The sequence below is a fragment of the Delphinapterus leucas genome, chromosome 15, assembly GCF_059928025.1.
Source record: "Delphinapterus leucas isolate spDelLeu-1000000601 "Yukka" chromosome 15, BTC_Dleu_Yukka2, whole genome shotgun sequence".
In the NCBI taxonomy this organism is placed as follows: Eukaryota; Metazoa; Chordata; class Mammalia; order Artiodactyla; family Monodontidae; genus Delphinapterus; species Delphinapterus leucas.
The window spans coordinates 21,377,862-21,402,699 of NC_143143.1; the positions used below are offsets into that span (position 1 = coordinate 21,377,862).

Sequence of the window (24,838 nt, forward strand, 5' to 3'; positions counted from 1 at the left end):
CCAAGAGTACAAACAGTACAGTGGGAAGATTTTCACTCTTTTCAGTGGCCCAGCACCCTCTTCCTGGTGGAAGACAAAGCCTGGGGAAGCAGCTCTCCCTGCCTTTCTTGCAGCTAAGGCACTGGCACACGACCTAAGCTCACCTGGAAGGAGGAGCTAGTGACCCAGAGAAGTGGGGACATGAGGCTCGTTCTCTGGGGAGGCGGAGCAGTGGCGTGAGACCAAGCAGCTGGGCCGCGTTGAGCGGTACTACCGACAGGCTTTGGTCCAGCCACAGCATCTAGTGCTTGGCGGCGTCAGTGTGCTCTTTGGATGAGTTTTATAGTATGTTTTGGGGCATGTGTCTTGTGTGTAGACCCCCATACACGATTCTCCAGTCCTTCCAGTGACTCGCTGAGCTACCCCAAATCCTTTCAGTAAACTACCCTTTGCTTAAGTCAGCCCAAGTCATTTTCTGTTGCTTACAAAGAACCTGACTGATGAAGCCCCCAAGGGGCTGGGGATGACAGAGATTCCACACATCTGTTTCACAGCACAATAAAAGGGGTCACACAAACTGGGGCACAACTAGTTAATGGTACACAACTTATTTCTTCATTGTACTCTGATGTACCGTTCACTAATTTTTCTCTTGTCTCTACGTGAAGACACTTCCTTCTGCTTCTCCTCCATTTCCAGAAGTTACTGGCCCAGCACTAAGCACAAATTAGATGCCCCAAGACCAGCGACTGAACCGCTCTAGAAATTTAAAGTACGAATTATCCGTCAAACAATACATCCTGAGAATATGCACCACGTGTAAATCAAAGTCTCACTCAAAACATCTAACACTTTCAAGGATTTGTAAAATCCAAGAAAAATGTGAACATATGAACATTTAGAAATGTGCTCTAGGCTAAAATCTCAACTTTCAATGGTGAAACTGGATTACAAACAATCTTTACACAATTTCAAAAAGTTCCCGATTATAGTTCCTTAATAAGAGTTCCTCTCTTTGGTTCTTCCGTTCTTTAAAAAAAAAAAAAGCCAACTCTCTTCAAATACACAATCCCACCAACCACGTCACACATACACACAGAAATGGAGACTGTGAACAGAGGCAAAATCATTCTCGGTCTGGAACTCAATCTGATTCTATTTCATGTCGGTAAGGTTCTTTTATTTTTCCCTCCATTTTATTTAAATCAATTGCTACTTTTCGCCTAATTCATTTATATTTTAAGCCCCTACAGATTAATTTTTAAATGTATAACATTATGGAAATTGTCTAAGGTGATAAATGTTTTTTTCTCAGAGAAACAGGTAATAAAAGAGCTGAGAAAAAATTTCATATTAACACTGAAAATGTCCTTTGCTCTTATGCAGCTGTAGAGAAGAGCACCTCACCAGACAAAGGGTTGAAACTATTCGTAAAATCACATGTTAGTAATCAACAATTCAGTTCCCATACAGCTGAACTCACGCTGCACTAAACAATACTTGAATATTTTTAAAGCACGGTGCTTCAGAAAAGCTGAATTTGTATAAATTAAAGTATTTGTCATTTAAAAAAACAGCTGCAATGGCTCCTCCCTTGAAGAATCATCATCTCATAATATATGGATGCCTATACCTGTTTTTTTCTCTATGAGTTTCCTACATCACAGTTCTAATAATCTCACCATAGTTCTAATAAATCTAATAATCTCAGATTTGCCCACAAAGTTTGGGTCATAAGGCAGGAAAGGGAGCAAAAGCTCTTAAAATGATTTTTTTCTCATCTGTCAAGAAATATATTAAAACGTTAACAGTGATTTTGGTGGGGGTGATGAAAGGACTATGGGTGATTTTTTTGCTTCTACTTTCAGTTATAGTCTTTTTCCCCCTAATATGTATATATTACTTTTAATATATTTTAATTAGTATTATTTTAAAGAAGAATTCTTATCTTTTAAAGATATATTTTGAAAGATGTGCAGATAAAATATCTGGAATTTGCCCTAAAATAACACAGGCGTGAAGGAGCAAGCAGGGAGAAGAGGTGAAACAACATTGCGTTGAAGTCAGGTGACGGCAAAGAAGTTACTGTGCTGGTCGACTACTTCTGCATATGTTCGAAATTTTCCAAAAAGGCTTTTTTTAGAAAGCGTCAAAAAATTAATTTTCTATGTATTTTCTACCTTGGTCTTCAAAAATAGTAATCTTTTTTTATTCCCTCCACTAAGAAGATAAACTTTCAACCTTTTCAGAGGGTACTGTACTTTTTTTTAAAAATCCTACAGAATGTGGGAGTTCTTAAAGAGAAATTTTTCAAGGAGTGGGCTGCGGTGTGACATATCATCCAAACTTCCCTTTTTTCACTAAGATGTTGCTTCACAGCATGGGGGAAGGGGCAGCAGTGTCCTCACAGTCTGTGCTCTCACAGGAAACCACTGCAACTGGTTTTCTCCCTTCTCAGGCAGTAGTCAGAAATGAGCAGAGACATGAAACTCCAAAGTTGCAAATATTTATTTTACCCTGGAGCACTAGCTCTCCAAGAAAAATGTTAAAAGGCAGCTTCCCTGTTAAAAACTCTATGTGACAGAGGACCTGACACTGGGACACTGCTGGTTAACTTTGTGGCTCGGTAGGCCCACTTCCATTTCAAGTTTCCATACATAATGATCACTATACCTTGTAAAGCGTTTCTTTACTTCTAAGGTGACTGAGTCTGGGTAGGAGACCTGTGCTTACAGTTATCAGACTTAGGAGTGAAGCTAAGTCCCTCAGCTGAAGAAGTAGGAAGCCTGGTCTTCTCCAAGTGACTTTACCCTCTCATCTGGTTTACATTTATCAGGTTGCTGAAAAGCTCCCAGCTCGTCTTCAATTGTACAAATACTAAAATTAAAACATGGTGAGAACAGATCTGCATCACAGATACCATGATTCTAGTTTTAATTCTTCTGTTCTGGGTCAGGACCTATAACAAAAATGTTAGGTGACAAAAAGCTCGTCTGAAACTTACATCAGACCACTTGGATTACCTTTCAATTTCGTTTACAGTAGCAAAGGACAAAGTCAGACAAATAAGACCACATGGAAACATATAACCAGGCAAAGTCAGACTAAAAACATGCAAAAATTCCAATTTGTCTCAACCAATACTATTTCACATAGAGCCTCTCCCTTGATCCCAAAAGGGTTGAGGGGATGTCTTCCCATTTATAAACACCTGAGCAGCTTTCCATTAGACAGAAAGAAGGCCAAAGTAGGGACCCGACCTCTATGACATGAAAGCAGCAGGACGTGGCGGAGAGAGCACTGAACTGGATATCTAATCCCGGCCCTGCTAACACATTGCTGAGATGTCCACAATTATCTCTAAAATGGGCATATGACACTGCCCATTAATGGAATAATGGTGGCAACAGAAATAGCTACCTTTTATTAAATACTTACTAAGACTTAGGTAAGTAAATACTCCTTATGCATACATGGCCTCACTTAAACTTCCCGCTAAACTCATGAGGTGCACGATACTATCCCCATTTTGCTAATGAGGAAACAGACCAGAGAACTAGGAACTGGCAGAGCTAGGATCCGAACTAAAGTGTGTGCTCCAGGAGCTACACTCTCATCAAATAGATGAAAGCTACAAGAGACTACAAAGCAATGTACAAGTGCCAGGAAGAAATCCAACTTGCTGGGCTGTGGCACGGCCAACTCATTAGGCCTCTGCTCAGTAATCAAAGACACTGTAGGCTAAGCCAGGGCTACATTTTCCCAGATGTACATCTTGCCTTTTATAATGTTTCCCACTGGGACAACTAGACTCATAAAAGAACAATTGTAAATTGTCATGAATTCCTAGCAATCACAACTGCCACAAGGCCCCCCCCCCCAAATCCCTACTGCCCATGTGCTCAATCAGTGGGCGTGACATTTGCATGAAGGGCTTTGATACCTATTACCACATTGAACACAACACTCCTGTGAGGCCAGGGGGTACGGATGAGGAAACGGGTCCTGAGAGAGTAAGTGATCTGCATAGGGAGGTCAGAGGAAAGCTTGTACGTACACCACAAGTGTACATGTGGACCCCGAACTTCTGACTCTGGATCTGCTGTCACCTCCGCTCATGATAATGCAGATTCCCGGGACCTCTCTGGGGCTGCCCTCAAGTACCAGACATCACTGCACAACAGCAGGCTGAGGTTAGGAAACTCGGAGAGTTAGGAAAAGTGAGGAATACCAGTGTCTACTTTTTTTTTTAGTCTCAAATTTTTTTAATTGAAGTAAAGTTGATGTACAATGTTATGTAAGTTACAGGTGTACAACCTCACAATTTTTAAAGGTTATACCCCATTTATAGTTATTATAAAATATTGTCACCAGTGTCTGCTTTTACAGTCTTGTCTGTGCTGGGAGTGAGGCAAGAAAAAGAAAGCGATGGCTTTCAACGATTCTTCACCCCAAAATGTCAATAAAACGGAAGCACAAAGGGAGGTGAGAGGCCCACTAAACAGGCTCACCTGCTTCCTCCTGCAGGTGCCGTGCGCAACTGTACCATCTCGGTGGTTCAACCACCTTCCCTTGAAGTGGACTACACTCAAAAGGCTGTGACCATACAGTGCTCTTTCTCCACAGCGGGGTGCCCTGCAGAGCAACCAACAAGCCTGTGGTTTCGCTATGGCGCTCTCCAGCCCGAGAACCTGTGCTTGGATGGATGCAGAGATGAGACAGACAAATTCACACTTGTGAATCTGGCACAAAACCAAGTTTCCCTCACTGTAAACAGGCTGACTTTCAATGACAGTGCAATCTACATCTGTGGAATAGCCTTTCCCAGTTCAAAGGAACCGAGAGCTAAGCGGACAGGAGGAGGGACTGTGCTGGTGGTAAGAGGTTAGTCAAGACTTTATTCCCGAACACTGCGTTCTGCTCTGCCCCCGAAATGCATCACAATACTTATATGCAGAGATTATGAGGTAAATTTGATAACTTAGTACCCGAGCCAGTGAAGAGTGTGACCTGCACACAAGCTAACATGAAGTCTGGATTCAAGAACTCCTCTGACACCATCTCCCAGCCTCCACAGACACAGAGTCAGGGTTATGTGGGTGCTATATTCTCTTTCCATGTCCAGACTTTACTGGCAAAGGCTGACCAACTATGTCCTCCTTTTGTATGTTACACTGATTGAAATGTGATGATTAACTGACAGCCTTGTCAGTATCTAGTCTGGTATTGCACCATCTAGAACAAAACACTGGAGAAGCGAAAGCGATCAATAAATTGGACCCAGAAAAAAAAAATGCATTATGGAGAATAAACACAAATTTTAGGTGAAGCCACTGGGGGATCCCTGACCCTACCCCTTCTGCATAGATAATGAACAGAAAAAAGGTCGGTGTGGCCCTGGCTTCTTGAGATTTACTAAACTCCATGACAATTTCCTCATGCAAGTGAGGACACGGAGCCTAGCTAAATTCTATAAATTAAGAAATTTCAGAGGAAAAGCTTCACGTGATTCTGGGCGAAGGAAAAGAAGGGCAGCAACTCCGTGCTTTTTCTCAGACCTCTCGCCTTTAAAGAAACTCTGGTATGGGCTTCCCTGGTGGCGCCGTGGTTGAGAATCTGCCTGCTAATGCAGGGGACACAGGTTCGAGCCCTGGTCTGGGAGGATCCCACATGCCGCGGAGCAACTAGGCCCGTGAGCCACAACTACTGAGCCTGCGCGTCTGGAGCCTGTGCTCTGCAACAAGAGAGGCCGCAGTAGTGAGAGGCCCACGCACCGCGTTGAAGAGTAGCTCCTGCTTGCCAAAACTAGAGAAAACCCTTGCACAGAAACGAAGACCCAACACAGCAAAAATAAATAATAAAATTAATTAATAAACTCCTACCCCCAACATCTTCTTTAAAAAAAAAAAACTCTGGTATGATGAGCGCTGAGATCATTAAAACGTAAACTCAAATTAACCAGCCTTTTGGTTTTAAAACAGGGCTTTGAGGAGCCCAGATGGTCCTGTATTTTAACCCCTGCTTTGGTGCTCTAATGGCCTTTTGCTATTCCACTGTCATTTAACCTTAGTTTATTCTCACCTGTAAGGTAAATTATAAACGCGTTAATACACATAAAGCACTTTTAATGGTGCCTGGTTCATAGCAAGTGCTCAATAAACATTAGCTATAGGTATTAAAACAAACACAACAGCTTTGGAGATCTGTATATCTCACTGCATGCATTCGTCTTCTATAAAAAATATTAGAAGAAAAATGGTTTGTAAAGAGATGAAGGTTTCAAACCTGCAAGCTTATGTGAAGAAACATTCTTCTTGAGGAACAGGAATGAAAGTACCACTAAGATAGACATGGCAATTTCCTTTTCTACAGAGCTCCTAATTTCACACTTGAAACTTTTTAAGTTTTACAGATATGGTTGATTTGTTAGTTTCACAAGAAAAATGTACGTTGTATAAACTGAGTTCACACGATAAGCATCTATGGGATATTTAGTTGAAAAGTACAAGTTATTCGGATAACAATTATAAATCTAAATGGATTTTGTATTTCAAATACTCAGGTACCTGAAGACAGGGTGTGTTACTTCATCACTACCTAGGGCACAGGACACTTCCTGCAAGGAGGGAGAAATTCAGAATGTGCAAATGGATTCAATAATTCCACTTCCAGAACTTTATTAGAAATAAGGGGCACATATAACAATGCCTGCCTTTTCAGCATGCAGTGAGCACTAAAGTCTCAATGTACGGCCTTCTCAGGCTCTTAGAGAACTGCGCTGTTCAGCTGTGTGTACTGAACAGTTCAAGGTTATAAATACACATGGGAAAGTATCTTAACTCCATAAACAGGCTCTTGGTGACACTTGTACATCATATCTACTAAAAGAAACTTTAAACACCCTTGAACAAACTCTTAATGTTTATCTAACTTTCAGCAAAACTTTATATAAAAAGTGATTCTAAAAAAAAAAAAAAAAAAGTGATTCTTAGCATTATGACAAGTAATTAATTGAATCTTTAAAAATTTTAAGTTTTAAAAATGAATAACATGTTGGGCATAATACATTTAAAGAACTAATGAACTGGCTTTAACTATATCATATACTTGAGTACTTTCTGAATCAAGAGACCCTGAATAAATTTTTATATGAATAGCCAAATATAGAATAAGTTCATGTTTCACCTCTAACATGTAGTTTCGATTATACTTTATACATATATTTGCAATAATATGCTTCAATAGTGACTGTGGTTCTTTCTGTATCTGTAATTAACAAAGACACGAAGGCTCTCAGCAAGGAACTGCAGAGTCTCCTGACGGCCCTCTTATCACTGCTCTCTATCTACGTCACTGGTGTATTCGTGTACTTCATCGTCCTCACCAAAGTAAGTCAAATTTCTTGCCTTGAATATTATCATAAGGAAATAATTTCCATCTCTCCACATGTTGGGAGCCTCAGAAATAGCTCATCTAATTAATATCTTCCTTTGCATTTGCAGGAAATACCACCTGCAGAAGAGGTCTGTAGAAGAAAGCAAAAATTTTCATCACTGAAATTATTAACCAGAGTACACAATTTACAGGGTTTTCTTTTTAAAACCCAGTAATATGGGAATAAGAGACCCTTCTTTATAACCATCATACACATGCTACTTTCCGCTGGTGGGGGAGGTATGAAAGGGCTAAGAACAATCTTTAAGAGCAAAAAAAAGTTAAAAGAGATTAGAAACTGCCTTTAAATATCTTTAAAAGGCCTAAAGATTTTGAGAAAGACTATCTTCTGGTTATTCACATGCTACAAGAGGGGGGATGTATATGTTATATTAGGATTACTATAAATCCTACAATCAGTTTGAGCTATTTTATTAATAAGGCATCTCAGAAATGACATGAAAATTATTAACTCTTACTGCATTACCATTTAAGTATTAAGTTAGTTTAACCTTATTATGGTATGAGATCTCTGCCACAACTGTTTTGAGTACATAAAGTGTCTTATAAGATTCTCCTTTTCTTCTTGACAGTCAAAATCTAACACTCTAAGAAAGAAAGAAACAGAAGATTCACAAAAGGTACAGACCAATGCTAGTAAAATATCTTTCGAATTGTGGTTGTAACTACTTCAAATCCAAAATAATTTAAGAAACTCAGAACATCATCAAAGAACAACTTGCAACCACAGATACTGTTTCCTATTGTTGAGAAAAATGATAATGGTAACATATGTGGTAAATTGATAGTTCTCAATCATAAATTCTACTTACTATACTCAAAATACAAGAGTTAACTAGGTATAGATGTGTTGGGCGGGGTAGTTTCTGAGACTGGTGGCAATAAAGAAAGAAAAGGCTGAGATGATGTGCAATAATCATTGCTTTTATTCCTGAGAGAGATACATTTTTTTCTTATTTGTATTTATAGAAAAAGAGTGCTCGGCGTATTTTTCAGGAAATTGCTCAAGAACTATATACCAAGAGACACATGGAAACAAACCAACAACCTGTAAGTGTAAAATATCAAAAAAGATATAAAGCATGTTTAACTAAAAACAACTAAGCTGCCAACAACCTATCGATAACCAAGTCTTCCTTTACAAACGTCTGAAAGAGGATTTTCACAAAATGCATTTTTATATAGAACTTGCTTTGATAAATACATAACAAAGGTCATCTGATGCAATATTCAATAGACACCAGGCTGGCATCTTAGTGACATGAAATCTTTCAGAAACACATTGGATACAGGCAATGTTTTCAGTACAGACAAGGATGCTTTTGTGGGTTGAAAGCTACTTCGTACTGTATCTTGCATGCAGTAGTAAGCATTAAGTAGATGTTGCAAACATTTGTGGATCAAATTATATAGAAAACTTACTTGTTCACATTAAAAAAGATACAGCTAATAAAAATAAGAAATGAGGTTTTTTTTTCAGTCTTTGGGGTTGTAGTCATAGGAAGAATACATCTATACTGACTACAATACATTCTGATAGTGTTTCTTTAAAGTCCTATATAAACAGGTTTTTCAAACAAGACATTGTTTTAGAGCCAGCAGAGCAGATGGTTTCCATGATGCATGATCAAACTGCTCAGATTTAAATTAAAATGTATACAAAATAATGAACTTATATACTAGTAAAGATATTTTCTTCTTAAACAGCAGCCATGAGTCAAATGAAACAAAATTCTGATATGAGGTGTGGGGGGTTTTTGGCTTTGTTTTGGTTTTTTATTTATTTATTTATTTATTTTTGGCTGCCTGGGGTCTTTGTTGCTGCGTGTGGGCTTTCTCTTGCTGCGGCGAGCGGGGGCTACTCTTCGTGGCGATGCACGGGCTTCTCATTGGGTGGCTTCTCTTGTTGCGGAGCACGGGCTCTAGGCACACAGGCTTCAGTAGTTGCGGCACGCAGGCTCAGTATTTGTGGTTCGTGGGCTCTAGAGTGCAGGCTCAGTACTTACGGCGCACAGGCTTAGTTGCTCGGCGACATGTGGGATCTCCCCAGACCAAGGCTCGAACCCGTGTCCCCTGCATTGGCAGGCGGATTCTTGACCACTGCGCCACCAGGGAAGCCCCCTGAAGTGTGTTTTTTAAAATCCAATTTCTGAAAAGGATTTTCATCCAGGAAAGAATATCATCTACGTGGTCACTTCATCCTTCAGTGTATATACAAATACATAAAGAAGTGGCCTAATTACCTAAGATGTCACTCTGAATAATTATAAATGCCTGTTCACACTCTTTTCTTATTGATGCTGGGGCATCTTTTTCAGCAAAGAGACCAAGTTAAATGGCCTGAAGACAGGTCTGGAAGTAGGAATTTTAAAGCTCTAAGCCAGGGCTTTGACAATGGCATCTGAACAAGAAAATTATTCTTCAGTTCCCACATCTTACTCCAAATAAAGGGAAAATGGTAACTGGACCTTTAAGGTTACTGGAAGGGTATTTAGGACCCAGGATGCAAGCTGGCACTGTAGTTTATATGTTGCTTGTAGTGTGGCGTTATTGGTTACATAACTTAAAATATGGCTTATTATTTACTATTGCAGCAGGAGAAAGACAACACTTATGAAAATGGAAGCACACCTTCTAACTATGAAAGACCATAGAAATCTTCTGATTTTCAATTAAGTCACTGAAAATCCAACTCCAGAAGTTATGCAAGTGTCAATGGACATACACTGATCAGGGTTTTTTTAAAAACAATTTAAAGTAAACGGAAAAGTCAACTGGCTACAAGAAGAATGTCAGAGTATAAGGAAACTATTACTAAGAGTAATTATCACAATACTAGAGCCCAACAAAATGCAACTGAAAAATACTTTCCTAATTTGCTAGGAGAATTCTAAGCAGTCAAACATCTTCAAAAACTTTCAATTACAGCATATATCCTATATTTGCTTCATTCAACATATGAGGTGCACCACATGATGACTGTCGCCCTGAAGAAGATTTGAAGCCACACCATGTGCCTCAGTCTTGCATGGAAGAACTGTCTTTACGGTGTGTAGAAGTGATGGGCCAATTAGACTAAGTTGGCAGGGAAGGAGGATGGAGGGAGGAAGGAGAGTGGCAAAACTTGAGTTAGAAAAAATCACCTTGACAAGTATTTTGTAGCAAAAATTATTTCCTCTGGTACTGCAGTGGGGCAATGGTATAGTGCACATTTTCCTACCAGGGTATGCAAAATAACTTACATCATGCTACCAACAAAAAGTGAGACCAGAATAGAATACAGAGTAAGAATACAATAACTTATATACAGAAAATCCAAAGCAGAAAGTTCAACCAGAAAAAACCTCAGAACAAATAAGCCACATCCAACTCTAGATGTCAGCCTCGTGCCAAACAACAGCACCAGGGAAGGATTCGGCAATGCACTGTTCCTGACAATGCCCTCGCAATACTGATTTTTTTTTTCCCTTTAAAAAGTCATTGTATTACACACACACACACACACACAAATATACATATGTGCACATACATACACACTTATACAAACCTACACTTTATACATAGCTGGGATCATACTAAGTATATAGTTTTGTATTGTCCATTGCAATGTTGATTTTTAACCAACTTAGGAGGGAAATGTTAGGTAAGGGACTGGGTATACAGCAAGGATGTTTATGGCACATCATTACCATCTCACTAAGAAAACATGTTATGAATTCTTCTCTGAAAGTTACTTCTGTGTAAAAAAAGATCTACTTAAAGTACCTACAAGTATATGTTCATTACTAAACATGAATTACAACCTATTATGTTTATTTCATTAAAGTGCTTCTCTTAAGCTGGTATAAAATGAGATGTATTCTTATTTTTAAAACCCAGATCAAAGTTTAGAATATTTTAAGATCCCTTGAAAGCGTTTTGTACTAATGGTTTAAATCAGTAATCTCTAACCTTTCTAATCACATGTGCCAGGAAAAATGGAAAGGGGAGAGAGGGGAGCACATAACCTCATTTTATTTGTGTGTAGGATGTATATACGTGTGAGTGCATGTGTGTGATTTATATAGTGTATGCATATACACTTATGTGTGTATATGTGTATACACAAAAATAGAAATTAAACAATGGGCATTAAAAATAATATAAATAAAAATGTTAAGATTTTCTTCCTATATCCCAAAATAAATTGTCTCGTGTACTCCCTCCACTTTGAGACCACTGGCCTGGCTGAAATAAATGAACTTCCAAACCACTAACCACAAACACCATCTAGGTGAACAGAAGAAGTGTTGGATTCGATCATTTCCTTTTCGTTTCTGAGAATCATTACTTGGTACTTTCAGGGCTGAAAATATACTGTTCTTTGTGTAACTAACAAGGAAGCAAAATCCCTAAGACAAATTCATATTTGATTCAGATTAAATCTTTGCCAATACAACCAAAGACTGTGTTTCAAAGACTGATTTTTAAGCTAAAATTTGGAATACACTTTTCCAAGTAGTTATATTCCCTGAGGTCATATATGAGCGCCTGATGTATATATAATATTCATTCTTTTATCCATCCATGTAGCCAACAATATTTATTGAGTGCTATACTATTATGCAACCAACCTCTTTTGCATGCTATCCTTGGGTCTCACTGAACTTGTCCTCGCCTGTGAACCCCACCTTGTTCACATCTTCATGCTTTTGCACATGCCACTCCCTCTGCCTGGTAAAATGCTCCACAGATACAAACAGGTCAAATGTCACCTACATGAAAACTTCCCTAGCAGTTAATGGATCTTTCCTTCTCTAAAGCGATAGTACTTTGTCATGTTTCTTATCAGACTATCCTGCCATTGTCTGTTTACATCTTCTGAACTATTCTGTAAGTATTTTAAAACTAGAAGCACATGTCTCATTTCTTTTTATTTCTACTGCCTAGCACTGCCTGGTACATAGTAGGCTCTTAAATGCCTTTATATGAATGCAATTGAACGATGTTTCTATAGAAAAATATTTTTTCAGCATTTTAACTAAGATATGAAGCACACTTCACTCTCTAGCCATTGATCCTCACCCCTCTTCATAAGGACTGTTCACTGGATCCCTAACATTAATTTTCCTGCTATCTGAGCATCCAGAATTTTCACTGGAAAGGATCAAGCTATAGCTTTCTGTTTAGATTTATATTTCCCAAGACAATGAAAAGAAAATAATATTAAAACAACTTGAAGACGAAAATGGACAGACATGGTTCTAGTGTCTATACACCCTACCCTCTAGACAAGAGCACTTAAACCCACATACCAAAAGGTGTAAACGAGATTTTCAAAATAAGTCATTTCTTTCTCTCTACTATATAAGACCTGAGAGAGCCTGAAGCCCTGGGCTAATAGGCATATAGTTAAGTGTCTGTGGAGTCAAGTCACATAAACCGATGAAAAAGGTACAGGTTCTGAGACCAAGTTAAAATGCAAAAACATTGACAAATACTTCAAAGTGAAGAACTGTGAACAAATCTGATCAATGAAGCTACAAATAAAAGCAAAGTAATGGAATAGGATGGAATGAAAAAATCTAACGTGTATCAAATACCAATACTGAGATAGACAAGGTTGGGCACTATCCTTTAAATTACGTTATTTAATCTTCACAACAAACCTCAAGGTAGGTATTAGCCCCATTTTTACAGATGAAACACTAAGCTTAATGAGAGGCTCAGGTAATAAGGGCTGACCCCTGTTTCAAAACAGGTCAGCCCTCAAAGCCCATGCTCCTTCAACAAAGCAGTCTGGCCAGAGTCTAGCTTATTTCTATTTAGACTGATGGGAACTTTAAGACTTAACATGTCTAATTTAATCTGAACAATGACCCTGAAAGAAAGTGAGAAAGTTGCCAGTGGCTACCTCTCAAAACCCACAGGCTTAGCTGGTTTCACAGGAGAATTCTACCAAATTTCCAAAAGCGGATAACCATAATGCTATTTAAACTGTTCCAGAGCATTAGAAAGAACTTAGAAATTATTTTTTACAAAACCAGCAGAACATTGATACCAAAACATGACAAAGATTACATCCTCCAAATAAAAGATCAGATCAGACCAACTATCATTTTTCAATAATATTAATGCTAATATTTTTATTTAGAGTTTTTGTAAATACAATCTAGTGGCGCATACAAGACTATTCTGCCTAAGCCCAGAGATGCAAGAGTGGATATGTATCAGGAAAGTACTATTAATTTAGTAAGCCAATGGAGAAAAAACCCTATCTCTATAGATGTTGAAAACACAGGTGGCAAATTCAACATTGATTCCTGATCTTTTTAAGCTCTTAATAAAATAGGATTTTTAAAAAATATGTATCTCAAGCCAAACAGCAATCTCAAGCCAAAAGACAGAATCATATTTAAAGTATTTTTTCATTAAGGTAAAAAACAAAGCAAAAATTTCCACCATTTTTTTCTTTAACATTTTCTGGAAATAACTACAAATTCACTTGTACCAAAAAAAAAAAAAAAAAAAAAAAAGTCTAAAAATGAGAAGGAAGTATTAAAACCATCTGCAGATGCTATAACTGTATTAAAAAAAAAACCCAAGAGAATCAATGCTGAAGACTACTGGACACACTAAAATAATCCAATAAGGTAAATGGTTACAAAACTGGTACACACACACACACACACAAAACAACTGCTTGTCTGTGTATGCATAATATCCACTCTAAAATATGATGGGAGAGCCATTTGAGACAACATGGATGAACCTGTAGGACATTATGCTAACTGAAATAAACTAGACACAGAAGAACAAATACTATGTGATCACACTTATATGTGGAATTGAAACAAGTCAAACTTGCAGAACCAGAGAAGAGAATGTTGGTTGCCAGGAGCTGGTGGGTGGGGGAAATAAGAAGATGTTGGTCAGAGGATACAAACTTTCAGTTATAAGATGAAAAAGTTCTGGGGATCTAATGTACCACCTGGTGACTACAGTTAATAATACTGAACTGTATACTTTAAATTTGCTAAAAGAATAGATCTTAAGTGTTCTCATCTCACACACACACACACACACACACACAAAAGGTAACTATGTGAGGTAATGGATGTGCTAATTAACTTGATTGCAGCAATCATTTCACAATGTATACTGTATACTAAATCATCATGTTGAACACATTAAATACAAAAAATGTTTGCCAATTATATAAAGCTGGGAAAATTTTTTATTTTTTTAATCATGAAGGAAGAAAAATTCCTATTTATAATATCTCACACACACACCATTAGAATAAATCTAACAAAACTTGTGCAGGACATTTATGAAGAAAATTTTGTTACTAATGAACATAACTGAATAAATTGAAAGACATCCTATTATTAGCTAAGAAGACTCAATACTCCCTAAATTAACCGATAAATATAGGGGAACTAGGCAAGTTAATGCTAAAGTTGATCTGTTAAATAAATAAGCCAAGAAAAATCTAAGAGAAACTGATTAAGAAAGACTAGTGCTATGATACTAACAAGCATGATAAAGCTACAGTAATTAAAGTATTTTGGTATTGGCACACATATAGGAGGATAAATCTTAAGAGAACAGAACCAAACACATTATAGGACTTTAGTCTATGATTTAGGTGGCATTTCAAAGCATTGGGGAAAAGATGATTACTCAATAAATGGTGTTAGGATCACAGTGTAGCTATTTGGAAGACTCACTCTTTTTTTTTTTTTTAATTACGCGGGCCTCTCACTGTTGTGGCCTCTCCCGTTGCGGAGCACAGGCTCCGGACGCGCAGGCTCAGCGGCCACGGCTCACGGGCCCAGCCGCTCCGCGGCATGTGGGATCTTCCCAGACCAGGGCACGAACCCGTGTCCCCTGCATCAGCAGGCAGACTCTCAACCACTGCGTCACCAGGGAAGCCCTGGAAAACTCGCTCTTTAACAAGCAGTTCCACTCCTAGAAATGTATCATCCAGATAACCATAAACCTTACTTCCTTCAGCCTTTTCCCTACATCACCCTCTAAGAGAGGCCCTTCCCTGAGCCCCCCTCTTTAAAATTATAGCGCCCAAACCCAACCCCCAATTCCAAGAAGCTCCTGTTTTGCTTTTATTGTTTATTTTTCTCCATAACATTTATCACCAACAACATGCCATTTGTTTACAGTCTGTCTTCCTCATTAGAACATAATCTCCATGAGGACAAGGATATTTGTATGTTTTTCGCTAATTTATCTCCAGCATCACTCAGTAAACACTTTTTAAATGATAAAGATATCTGCATAAGAGTATCCCTCCCACCTTCACTGCAAGCTCAGTCTCACAGTGTAAATATGCTCAGGGCAGACTCCCTCCCCAGACCTGCATCACAATTGTCCTAACCTGCCTGCCAGTTGCTGGTTGGGCAGGGCATGTGCCCCCATCCTTACCGATGGGAAAAAGTGCGATGTGCCAGGGAGATTTCTGGAAAAGGTTTCCATCACTTTAGAAAAAAAAAAAAAGGATGGGAGAAAATGCCTCTTTCTTTCCAAGACTCTGTCATGCCTACACATGATGCTTGGCACTTCATCAGCCATTTTGTAATTGCGACGGGAATGTCAACACACTGAAGATGAAGAAATGAAAGCAAGTTCTGAACTTCAGTGGACACTTTCATCACTGAATTAACCAACCTTGAAATCACTTTTCTAAAGTAAACTCTTAATTTTTAAAAGCTACTTTTAGTTGCTCCTTCTGTTTCTTGAAGCAGAAAACATCCTGATACCTACTTACACGTGTGCAAAAGACTTGCCTAAGAATGTTCATTTCACTTGTAAATATTTATAAGGCAAACTGCTGGTATCTAAAAGTCATAAGTCAACAGAGGCCTCCTCTAGTAAAGTTACCAAATGCCCAGCAGTGTGCTGGTAAAGGTTTACCAATCAGCTAGGAGAAGGGAGAGACTATTTGTAGAGTTTGCCAATTTCCATGGTGTAAGTACTCCCATTGAGGTCAATTTCAATAATGGCCGAGTTTAACAACCAGTTCACTAAATTCCTGCCAAGATAACAATCAGCTCTCCTGAGCCAGTAAAACCAGCTCCAGCACACCACTGCTTACACGTAGAGAAGGATGTAGATACTTACGCACTAGTAAGGAATAATTTCCTAGACATACTTAAGAGGAAAAGGGCAATGAAACTACTTATAATGGGCTTTAATTATAGAATCAATTTTTTCATGTTCACACATATTTGCATAGACTATCTTTAGAAAACTATTCAAGAAACCTGAACAAGACTGTGTAACGAGTGGATAAGAAACCTCCTTTTATACTCTGTTGCAAGCTGCTTGAACTCTTTTTGACCATGAATTACCTTTTCATAAAAATTACAATTTTGAAAAATTAAACATCACTAAATTTTCATTTTTTCAAAATAAGTCTCCTTTTCTTGATTACATACTTTGCCCCTTTTTGATGCTTAAAACAATTCTCACTAGGTTTAATAACCCCCAACCAGAATTGGGTCAGCAAACCAAACAAACTGAAATTACAAAGATACATTTTGCTTTTTTTTTCCCTAAATTAACCTAAGCAACAAAATTGCTGTGGTTCAACTTCAAGACAAATCAAAAAAAATTACACAAGTAATCATTTCATCTACAACTGCTTTTGTTAAAAAATAAATTGAGCCAAGCGTGAAAAGTACACTCACATATCCTTAAACCAGCCCCATATACATGAACTCACAGCAAGATCACTTTGCACCTCCTGGGTCTTCACACAGTGTCACATGGAAATCATCAGGATCTAATTAGTGACTTAGAGAAAGGAAGCAATAATAGAGTGCCACAAGCAGTCTACAAAACTTATAGGTCACTAAAGGTCACCCACAGCAACAAGGCTCCGCTGCTCAGTTTGCTGTGTATCACACACCAGACTCCTTGGATTCAACAGGCAACTGTGCAACCACAATCAAGGAGCTTGTTTTCAGGCCTTACTAGAGACTGCCCTCTTGTCCAGTTTAACTTCTTTTCAATTTTTAGTGTCAGAAACACAAGGAGGGCTTCCCTGGTGGCGCAGTGGTTGAGAGTCCGCCTGCCGATGCAGGGGACACGGGTTCGTGCCCCGGTTCGGGAAGATCCCACATGCCGCAGAGCGGCTGGGCCCATGAGCCATGGCCGCTGAGCCTGCGCGTCCGGAGCCTGTGCTCCGCAACGGGAGAGGCCACAACAGTGAGAGGCCCGCGTACAGCAAAAAAGAAAAAAAAAAACCACAAGGAAATAAAATTCATGGTTAGATTGATGTTTTTTCCCTTGCTCTTCCACCTCCTGCTATGTCAGGAAGTAGCATTAAAGTTCCATCTTGTGGTTGCCCAACAGGACACAGGAAGCCTGGACCTTACAACCTGATGACTAGTGACTGCAATGCAGTGAGATGGAGCCGAGGTTTAGTTACACAGGGAACAGCACTGAAACAAGGTCAGGCTGCTAAATTATCAAGGACAACATTTACCAGGTTTTCCCCTATACAACACGTATATGCACTATATGGGCACTCACACATTAAAGCAGTTTTTTTCTTTACCATGACAAAAGGATTCAACACAGGAATGGAGAAGTTAGATGGGGGAGGGGACATCTATTCTATCTATTCTCCTTCCCACCCTCCTATGTCTAAAGAATTCTCCATTTTCCCCACCACCAACACAAACCTAAAACCATTTGGCAAATGTTAAGACAAGCATGAAATCAGAAGGGACTAAGACCTGAGGGAGAAAAAATAAGAAGAAAAGAAGGAGCAAGTGAATGGCAACACAAATCCACAGTTATAAGTAAACTTCAGTGTTATTCCTTAAGACACAGATTTTCACAGGTATTTGATAACTACGATGCTTACAAAATACTAATGGATTTCTTTAAAATGTCTACAAGCTCTTACAGTTTTTGAACACAAAGCTGAACAAGGCAGTGAAAGAGAAAAAGACTTAAAAATATTAACATGTATTACTTATATAATAAATAATTTTTACATTACTGTACAATAACTTACGAAAATTCAAAAGAGGTTTAAAGTCATAACTTTCAACATGATCTAAAATGCAAACCACATAAGCGAAAACCAAGTATGAATGAATGTCTCTGGCCAAAAGTAAATGTGAAGCAATATGAAATCAAACCATTTCTTCTGAGATATTCTTCATTCAGTGGTGCTGAAGAGCAAGACCGTGCAATCAGAAAACCAAACGTCAAAGAAATGATACATGCTGGGACACAAGTGGTCTTCAAAAGGAAAAAATGGATAACAACAGCATTTATCATTATTAAGAGTCTGGGACAAGAGATGTAAAATATGAAACAGCTGTAACATTTGGCAGGTATATTCAGGTAGATTAAAAGGCATCATTTATTGCTCGACTCAGCTCATAAGCTAATAAATTAAGTGGTTAAGGCTCCATTTAAAAGCATTTTAGGCTTTCAGTCTTGAGCAGGCAGATCCATCTGAGTATTAATTCTTACCACTGCAAAGGGAGTACTAGAGTTCTATAAAATCCACATTAAGACGAACATTAACCAAGGTGGTATTTTACATGGGTTAACTGTACTCTGTTAAATTCCAGGCTATTCTGAGAAATACCAGTCCATGTCTAATTGTGCACAGCACGGAATCACAAATGCCAATAAGCACCAATTCTGGATAACAGGCTGGTAAGGGGGTGACCACACTTACCGTTTTCCACATAGGGATGAAAAGGTAAGACCAGAGCAAGGATGACCCTGCCTCTAGTTGGCTCCAAGACGCTTCGGATATCTTTTAGCAAAGTCAGGGGCTGGTCACAGCGGTCCAGCAAGTTCAAGCAGCTGATGACATCATACTGGAACCCTGTATTCTGCCATTCATTTACACCAAGCACTCTGGAAAAATCAGAAAGATACAAACCCTCTTAAAGACATCTTTAAAAATACTTAGATGCCAGTAAAGACTTTCACTTTGTCTTCTAAATCAAAGTCGGTTCAAAAATCTTCATTTATAATTTACATTTGCAATAATAAAATGGCCATACAAAAGTAAACAACCACATTTCTTTAAATTTAGCAATCCTCCTATTTCCAAATCTCAAAACATGCAAAATTTCCTTTATAAGAACTAGTAGGTTTAATAAGTGTGAAGATATCAGATGATAAAAATGGTTATGAAACTGGGGCATCCAATTCTTGAACATCAGTTAATGAACAAAGAATCCTACTTTTACATTCACTGGAATGTAATCGTAGAATACATCATATATTCATGTTTTCTATTCCTAGGGTCCCTCCTATCTTTAAGAATGGCTAGGAGTGGTATAAGATAATTTCCATTTATGTCTTTTGAGCACATCTCTATTCCCAGGAGAGAGATACTATTTCATATTCTAGAATGTTCATACCTAAATAACTATATAGAAAAAGATAAAGCACAGGACATCCTATTAAAACAGTAAGCGAAGGACATAGTTAACACACCACTCTCAGCCCTCAGTATCTCGTGAACATACAGTCTCTCCCTCCCTCTCTCTCCTCCCTGTCTTCTCTCACCCTAAGAACATTTCTAGTCCTTTACAATGTTTTACTCACAGAGAGGAGGAGACCTTATATCAAGAGGCTTTGTTAGCCACACCATTAAGGCAATTCCATAAATTACTCACTCCTGCTTGGTTATACCGATCAGAATGTGGAAGGTGAGGCATGTTATGATAGAGACAGGAGGAAAAGGAAACAGGAAAAAGGACCTTTGGTAAACAAGTCTTTGATCACGCTCAGCAGATAGAGATATCTTAGAAAATTCTAGAAGCATAATGAGGACTGTTTAGGAAAACTCATAGTATAATGACATTTTAGAGCATTTTTGTATAGCAGGATAAAAAGAAACACTAACTGCTCAGGTGCATCTTCTTTTCAATCTAGATTTTTTTATTTTTTTATTTTATTTATTTATATTTTTTGCGGTACGCGGGCCTCTCACCGTTGTGGCCTCTCCCGTTGCGGAGCACAGGCTCCGGACGCGCAGGCTCAGCGGCCATGGCTCACGGGCCCAGCCGCTCCGCGGCATGTGGGATTTTCCTTCCGGGCCAGGGCACGAACCCGTGTCCCCTGCGTCGGCAGGCGGACTCTCAACCACTGCGCCACCAGGGAATCCCTCAATCTAGACGTTTTTAAAAACTAAAGCCTCCTCCAAAGCAAAACTGACAAACGTCAAGGAGCTAGTCAGATTTCTTTGTTGCTTGAAATTAGGGCATTAGAGCTCCAAAATCACTTTGTTGTATCGAAACTGTGACTGCAATGATGATTTTAGGAGCTGTATTTAGCTCATTTAAACTAGAGAGAAGACTCTACTTTCAGGATAAAAATGTCATCAATTCCCATTTTAAAAGCAGAAATGAACAATTAAAAAGAAAGACTATTTATATATTAATACCTTAGCCAAACAGCCAATTTAAATTCATAAACTTGCAAAAGACAAATTACATATTTGATTTAAAAAAAAAAAAAAATTAGGCCTGATCTAAAACGAAGCAGAACCCAACATCATCAGCATGTTTTAATGTAGAATAACGTGGGCTTCCCTTGTGGTGCAGTGGTTAAGAATCCGCCTGCCAATGCAGGGGACATGGGTTTGAGCCCTGGTCCAGGAAGATCCCACATGCCGCAGAGCAGCTGGGTCCGTGCGTCACGGCTGCTGGGCCTGCGCTCTGGAGCCGGCGAGGCACAACTATTGAAGCCCAAGCACCTCGAGCCCGTGCTCCGCAACGGGAGAAACCACCACAATGAGAGGCCAGCGCACCACAACGAGGAGGGGCCCCTGCTCACCACAACTGGAGAGGGGCTGCGCGCATCAGCGAAGACCCAATAAATAATAAGTAATTTTATTTTTAAAAATATCTAGAATAATCTAACTAAATCCATCTCAGAATTATTTGAGGATAGGTAGTTTCCATGTTGGTAATTTTGAAAGACAGAAACACATGCTCATAACAGAAAATTATAGCCTTAATACCGGGACAGTTAAAACTATACCTATAGAGGTCCAACTTCATCTTTACTTCTGTTTTGTGATTTCTACTTGTAAACTCAGTTCCACTGATGAAGACATATTTATCAGCCCCACTCAAACTGCATATTAGCCCAGGAATCCCAACAAGTTGTTAGAATCTTCCTCTTCTTATGAGAAAAATGAAAGAAGTGACTTGTCCAAGGTCACACTGTAAATCTCTAGCAGAGTAGAAATTACAACTTGGAAACTCTCCTAGTATGTTATTCAGGTCAATGAACCTGCTCTCTCCATATAAGGTGAGAAAGAACCTAACAATCAGTCCTTGAATAAATGCTTCCAGGGTGGTGGGTTGAGAGTGAATGGCCATCCCTTCAGTCTCCAGTATCTTTTTGTTAAAAAAGAAAAGAGGGTATGAACACAAGAAATAGAATTAACCACAATATTTTCTTTTCCTTTCAAGAAAGATCCCTATAGATCAAGATAACCTATAGATAATGGATTAAAGTCAAGCATCTTTCAAATTTACATTAAAGATCTTTGTTCTCTGGTGTCAAAAATGTATACGCAACGCCTTCTGAACTACCCACACGTGAACTGCCCGTGCGGACTTAATTCCAAACCCGTCCACGTTGCCAGTCCGCATCTTGCCACACACTTGTTTCCTCCACTATCTACAAACCACCATTCAGATCATATCAACAAATTTTCACGTTAACTTTTGGTAAAGCAGACTAAGGAAGGTAACCATGCTGCCAAAATTTTCTTCCTGCCAAACAACAGTTTTTATTTATTGTCATTTGAATTGTGGAACTGTTCATTAGTACACACAATCAAAAAGTAATTGTATAATCCCTTCCTAAATGTCTATGGCTCTTCCAAAACAGCATTTCTAACCCTAGAAGAAAGGCGTCCGTTCAGGGGGTTATTATTTTCAAGAAAGTGAGTTAAGTAACAGTTTACCTTCAGGGGGATTTAAAATACATTTTCCTTAGAGAAGTAACAAAGCAATCAGTATTTTGATAAATCCTAAATAAAAAACAAAATACCAGCAATGTAGAGAAAATTTATTGTTTTGTTTTAAAAATCAAAGCCATATCCTTAAATTTTACAATCAGGTTTTCTGGCATAAACAGTAATATCCTGGCAAAACAGAGGGAAAACCTGGCCATTTTCTGTTTTATGGGTTTATTTCAAAAGTGACATCCAGAACCTTTATTAAAAAGCCAGTTTTTCATGAGCCCAGATATTGAAGAGAAACAAAAAACAGCTACCTCCCAAAAAGAAGCCAAAAAAAAAAACCATGGAAGCTAAAAGTCTGCCCTGCCATCATGGATTAGGCGAACCCTAAACTTAGTAAGATACTGCTTGCCCATTAAAATGTCAAACTGTACCAAAAGTTGCCACTTTTGTGAATACGTTTCTATTTCATACTAATAATATTGTGAAGGGAGTGTCAACCAGTATAACTTCCCTATCAAACTGCAAACAGATTTTGGCATATGAAATATTTATTAGGGAAAAAAAAATAAGTTGTTTTGTTTTGTTTTGGCCGCTCCACGCAGCTTGCAGAATCTTAGTTCCCCGACCAGGGACTGAACCTGGGCCACAGCAGTGAAAGTGCTGAGTCCTAAGCACTGGACTGCCAGGGAATTCCCAATAACTAAGTATTTTTTATATGGTGTACAAGTTTATCAGGTAACATAACATGTAAACTCTACATATATTGAATCACTAATTCAAACATCTGAAGTCTCACTGAAAATTCCTTTTGGGCACTTAGCCTCAGAAGGGTTTGAATGTCAGGCAAACAAGCAAGGCCATGGCCCAGGGTAGGTGGGCCTCCTTCCATATAAATCCCTTTAAATACCCATTTACAGTAATCTTCCCTTCCCCTCCTTCCTACTTGGTCTTCTCTTCCCCAGGCTAAAAATGACCATGTTTTGCCAAAATTTAAATCTAATCCTGCTCCAAGAGCTATGCTAATGCTCTGTCTCTAGGGTTAGTCTGTTCCTAAGATAGTCTCCTACTTAGGAACTTAGCTGGGTAGGAAAGTGAGGGAGTACATAATTCTCTCCTTTCTTTCTAAGCCTAAGCCCAGCTTCAAATATATCAGAGAAGGAAGCAGGCTCTACCTCCACCTCCCCCATTCCATACTCAGCACCGTCTTCCCCCATTCAATAGAATCCATACTGAATTAAGAATAACCTTCTTCCCAAGTCTCTCAAGCAGCAGATGGTCTAAAAACCAAGATTTGACATTTCACATCCATTTGGATGGATATTATCAAAAAAAACAGAAAACAACAAGTATTGGTGAAGATGTAGAGAAACTGGAACACTTGTGCATTGCAAGTGGGACGTAAAATGGTGCAGCTGCTGTGGAAAAGGTATGGCAATGCATCAAAAAATTAAACACAGACTTACCATTTGAGCCAGCAATTCCACTTCTGGGTATATACCCAAAAGAAGGGAAAGCAGTGACTCAAACAGATATCTGTACACCCATGTTCACAGCAGCATTATTCACAATAGCTAAAAGGTAGAAGCAACCCAAGCGTCCATCGACAAATGAATGGATAAACAAAATGTGGCATATACATACGATGGAATATTATTCAGCCTTAAAAAGAAAGGAGATTTTGACATATGCTGCCACGTGGATGAACCTTAAAGACATTATGCTCAATGAAATAAGCCCATCACAGAAGGACAAATATTGTACAATCCCTCTTATTCGAGGTTCCTAGAATAGTCAAATTCGCAAAGACAGCAAGTGGAGTGGTGGCTGCCAGGAGCCAGGGGGACAGAGGACTGGGGAATCAGTGTTTAGTGGGTACAAAGGTTTAGTTGGGAAAGGTAAAAAGGCTCTGGAGATGAATGGTGATGATGGTTGCACCACACTGCAAATACACTTAATACGACTGAACCGTACACTTAAAAACGGTTCAAGTGGTAAATTTTATGTTACATATTTTTCCCACAATTTTTAAAAAGCTTTTTTTAATTAAAAAAAATAAACAAACAAAAAACAAGATTTGAGAATGCCAGATTCAAATTAGGGAACAAGTCCCTACATCTGATCTCTCTTCTCCAAGCTGTCTCTCACCCACTCTTTTCCTTCCTACAGTGCCAAAACCTCTAGTTCAGAAGAACACTGCCAAGGAAAGATGATTTCTCTCTCAATTTCCACTTACTTGTACAGCTGACCCTTGAACAATGCAGGTTTGAACTGCCTGGGTCCACTTATACACTGCCCATATTTTTCAAAGGTAAATACTACAATACTACACAGTCCATGGTTGGTTAAATCCGCAGATGTGCAGGAACTGCAGATACAGAGGGCTGACTGTAATTATGCGTGAATTAACCCCTGCATTGTTCAAGAGTCAACTGTAATATG

At 38.8% G+C, this 24,838-nt stretch overlaps 2 protein-coding genes across 4 annotated transcripts in view; one reads left to right on the forward strand and one right to left on the reverse strand.

Annotated features, from left to right (window-relative positions):
• The window catches only part of METTL9 (methyltransferase 9, His-X-His N1(pi)-histidine), a 45,209-nt gene that overhangs the window by 3,171 nt on the left and 17,200 nt on the right, over positions 1 to 24,838 (reverse strand). For 2 of the 3 annotated variants that reach the window (XM_022588562.3, XM_022588561.3), the window contains exon 4: positions 19,139 to 19,323. In XM_022588562.3, coding sequence (XP_022444270.1) covers positions 19,139 to 19,323 — 185 coding nt within the window. Of the gene's footprint in view, positions 1 to 4,220; positions 18,691 to 19,138; positions 19,324 to 24,838 lie in introns of those variants that run through there. The other variant, XM_022588563.3, reaches the window with a different exon arrangement.
• On the forward strand, positions 1,042 to 11,877 carry IGSF6 (immunoglobulin superfamily member 6). Its single transcript, XM_022588565.3, has 7 exons — positions 1,042 to 1,147; positions 4,507 to 4,863; positions 7,261 to 7,367; positions 7,482 to 7,502; positions 8,007 to 8,054; positions 8,404 to 8,484; positions 10,029 to 11,877. The coding sequence occupies exons 1-7, from the start codon at positions 1,081 to 1,083 to the stop codon at positions 10,086 to 10,088; spliced, it is 741 nt and encodes a 246-aa protein (XP_022444273.1). The 5' UTR covers positions 1,042 to 1,080; the 3' UTR covers positions 10,089 to 11,877.

What these genes read in the sequence shown, in the direction of transcription:
- IGSF6 (XM_022588565.3), top strand. Translation starts at nt 1,081, where the DNA reads ATGGAGACTGTGAACAGAGGCAAAATCATTCTCGGTCTGGAACTCAAT. An exon ending in TCTGATTCTATTTCATGTCG is followed by an intron (nt 1,148 to 4,506) that starts GTAAGGTTCTTT and finishes TTCCTCCTGCAG; the next exon opens with GTGCCGTGCGCAACTGTACC. An exon ending in AAATACCACCTGCAGAAGAG is followed by an intron (nt 7,503 to 8,006) that starts GTCTGTAGAAGA and finishes TCTTCTTGACAG; the next exon opens with TCAAAATCTAACACTCTAAG.